General features: G+C 39.8%; 1 protein-coding gene across 1 annotated transcript; it reads right to left on the bottom strand.

The window, feature by feature from the left end:
• Positions 1 to 352: 352 nt before the first annotated feature.
• On the bottom strand, positions 353 to 682 carry LOC132053669 (glutathione S-transferase U17-like). The gene has a single exon (XM_059445781.1). It carries the CDS (start codon positions 680 to 682, stop codon positions 353 to 355), a length of 330 nt encoding a protein of 109 aa, XP_059301764.1.
• Positions 683 to 1,201: the final 519 nt, after the last annotated feature.

Here is a 1,201-nt window from a genome sequence, read left to right as displayed (position 1 = left end):
TAATAATTGTTCGCATACCAATTCACGGTCCCAATAAAAAAAAAAATTTGTTTTTGCCACTTGCATAATTAATTAAAATAAATAGATTCCTTAGCAGGTATTGAATGAGCCTACCATCTGTGACAAAAAAAGTTGTTCTTAAAAAGGTTGTGGAGCCCACAGCACAAACACACGTTTGGTGTGGGCTGTCAAATTTTTTTTTTAAGCGGCAGAACAACCCCTTTTGGTTTATCCCATGTTTAATATTCCCTTTTGGTTGATTTCCTCGAAAAAAATGCCCTTTAGGCTCCGGGCTCTATAATTCAACTATAGGAGACAAGAACAGATGAAACTGAAAGCAAGAAATTGAAAATTAAGCACACACCTTATCATCAATATAAGTGGCCCAAAATCTGGCAATGGCACGATCATAAGGATCAGAAGGAAGAATAGAGGGACCAGAATTCCAATTTTCATCAATATACTGAACAATAATGAGAGATTCACAAATAGGCTTTCCATCATGAATTAGAACTGGGATTTTCTTGTAAACAGGATTTGATTTAAGGAGACGATCACTCTTAGGACCAAATTGTTCTTCCAAGAAATCATAACCCAAAGATTTTATGTTAAGGGCTATACGTGGCCTCATAACATATGGACTAGGCCATGCACCTAATATTTTTAAATCATTTTCAGCCATGTTCAAAGAAGAGAAGAATGAAGAAGCAATGGAGTGATAGTACATTGGATAAGTGTTTGGTTTGAGATATAAATAGTGGTGGGGGCAAATTAAATAGGGGCTTACCTAGTGCATTAATTATGAGTTCGCTGAACTGTCACTTTGATTTGAATTGTGTGAGTCCGCGACTTAAGTAGCACAAAAAATAAAAAGTTGTACCAAACTAGTGCAAAAAAAAAAAAAAATTCCATTAGTAGTATTCACGCACGAAATTCGTGCGTGAAAGGACCAAACTGCAAAAATGCAGTTTGAGCCTTTCACGCACGAAATTCGTGCGTGTCGTCGAACTGCAAATGTAGGCCACCCTTGTGAGGATCCACAGTCTCGACTGTAGGTTGCCCCCCCTGCTAAGGTATTGTCTATGCACTGGGTACAGCCCGTTCTATCGTGCGCAATGCACACACGCCGCAGCGCGCCCCTCGGGGTTCGAACGCGGAACCTCAGGCTCCTTTACATTCCCCAAAGGGAATCGCCTCTTAC

The sequence above is a fragment of the Lycium ferocissimum genome, chromosome 4 (assembly GCF_029784015.1).
Source record: "Lycium ferocissimum isolate CSIRO_LF1 chromosome 4, AGI_CSIRO_Lferr_CH_V1, whole genome shotgun sequence".
NCBI lineage: Eukaryota > Viridiplantae > Streptophyta > Magnoliopsida > Solanales > Solanaceae > Lycium > Lycium ferocissimum.
Note: the sequence above shows the minus strand (reverse complement) of the source record. Positions and strands in the feature narration are given on the sequence as shown.

What these genes read in the sequence shown, in the direction of transcription:
- LOC132053669 (XM_059445781.1), bottom strand. Translation starts at nt 682, where the DNA reads ATGGCTGAAAATGATTTAAAAATATTAGGTGCATGGCCTAGTCCATAT.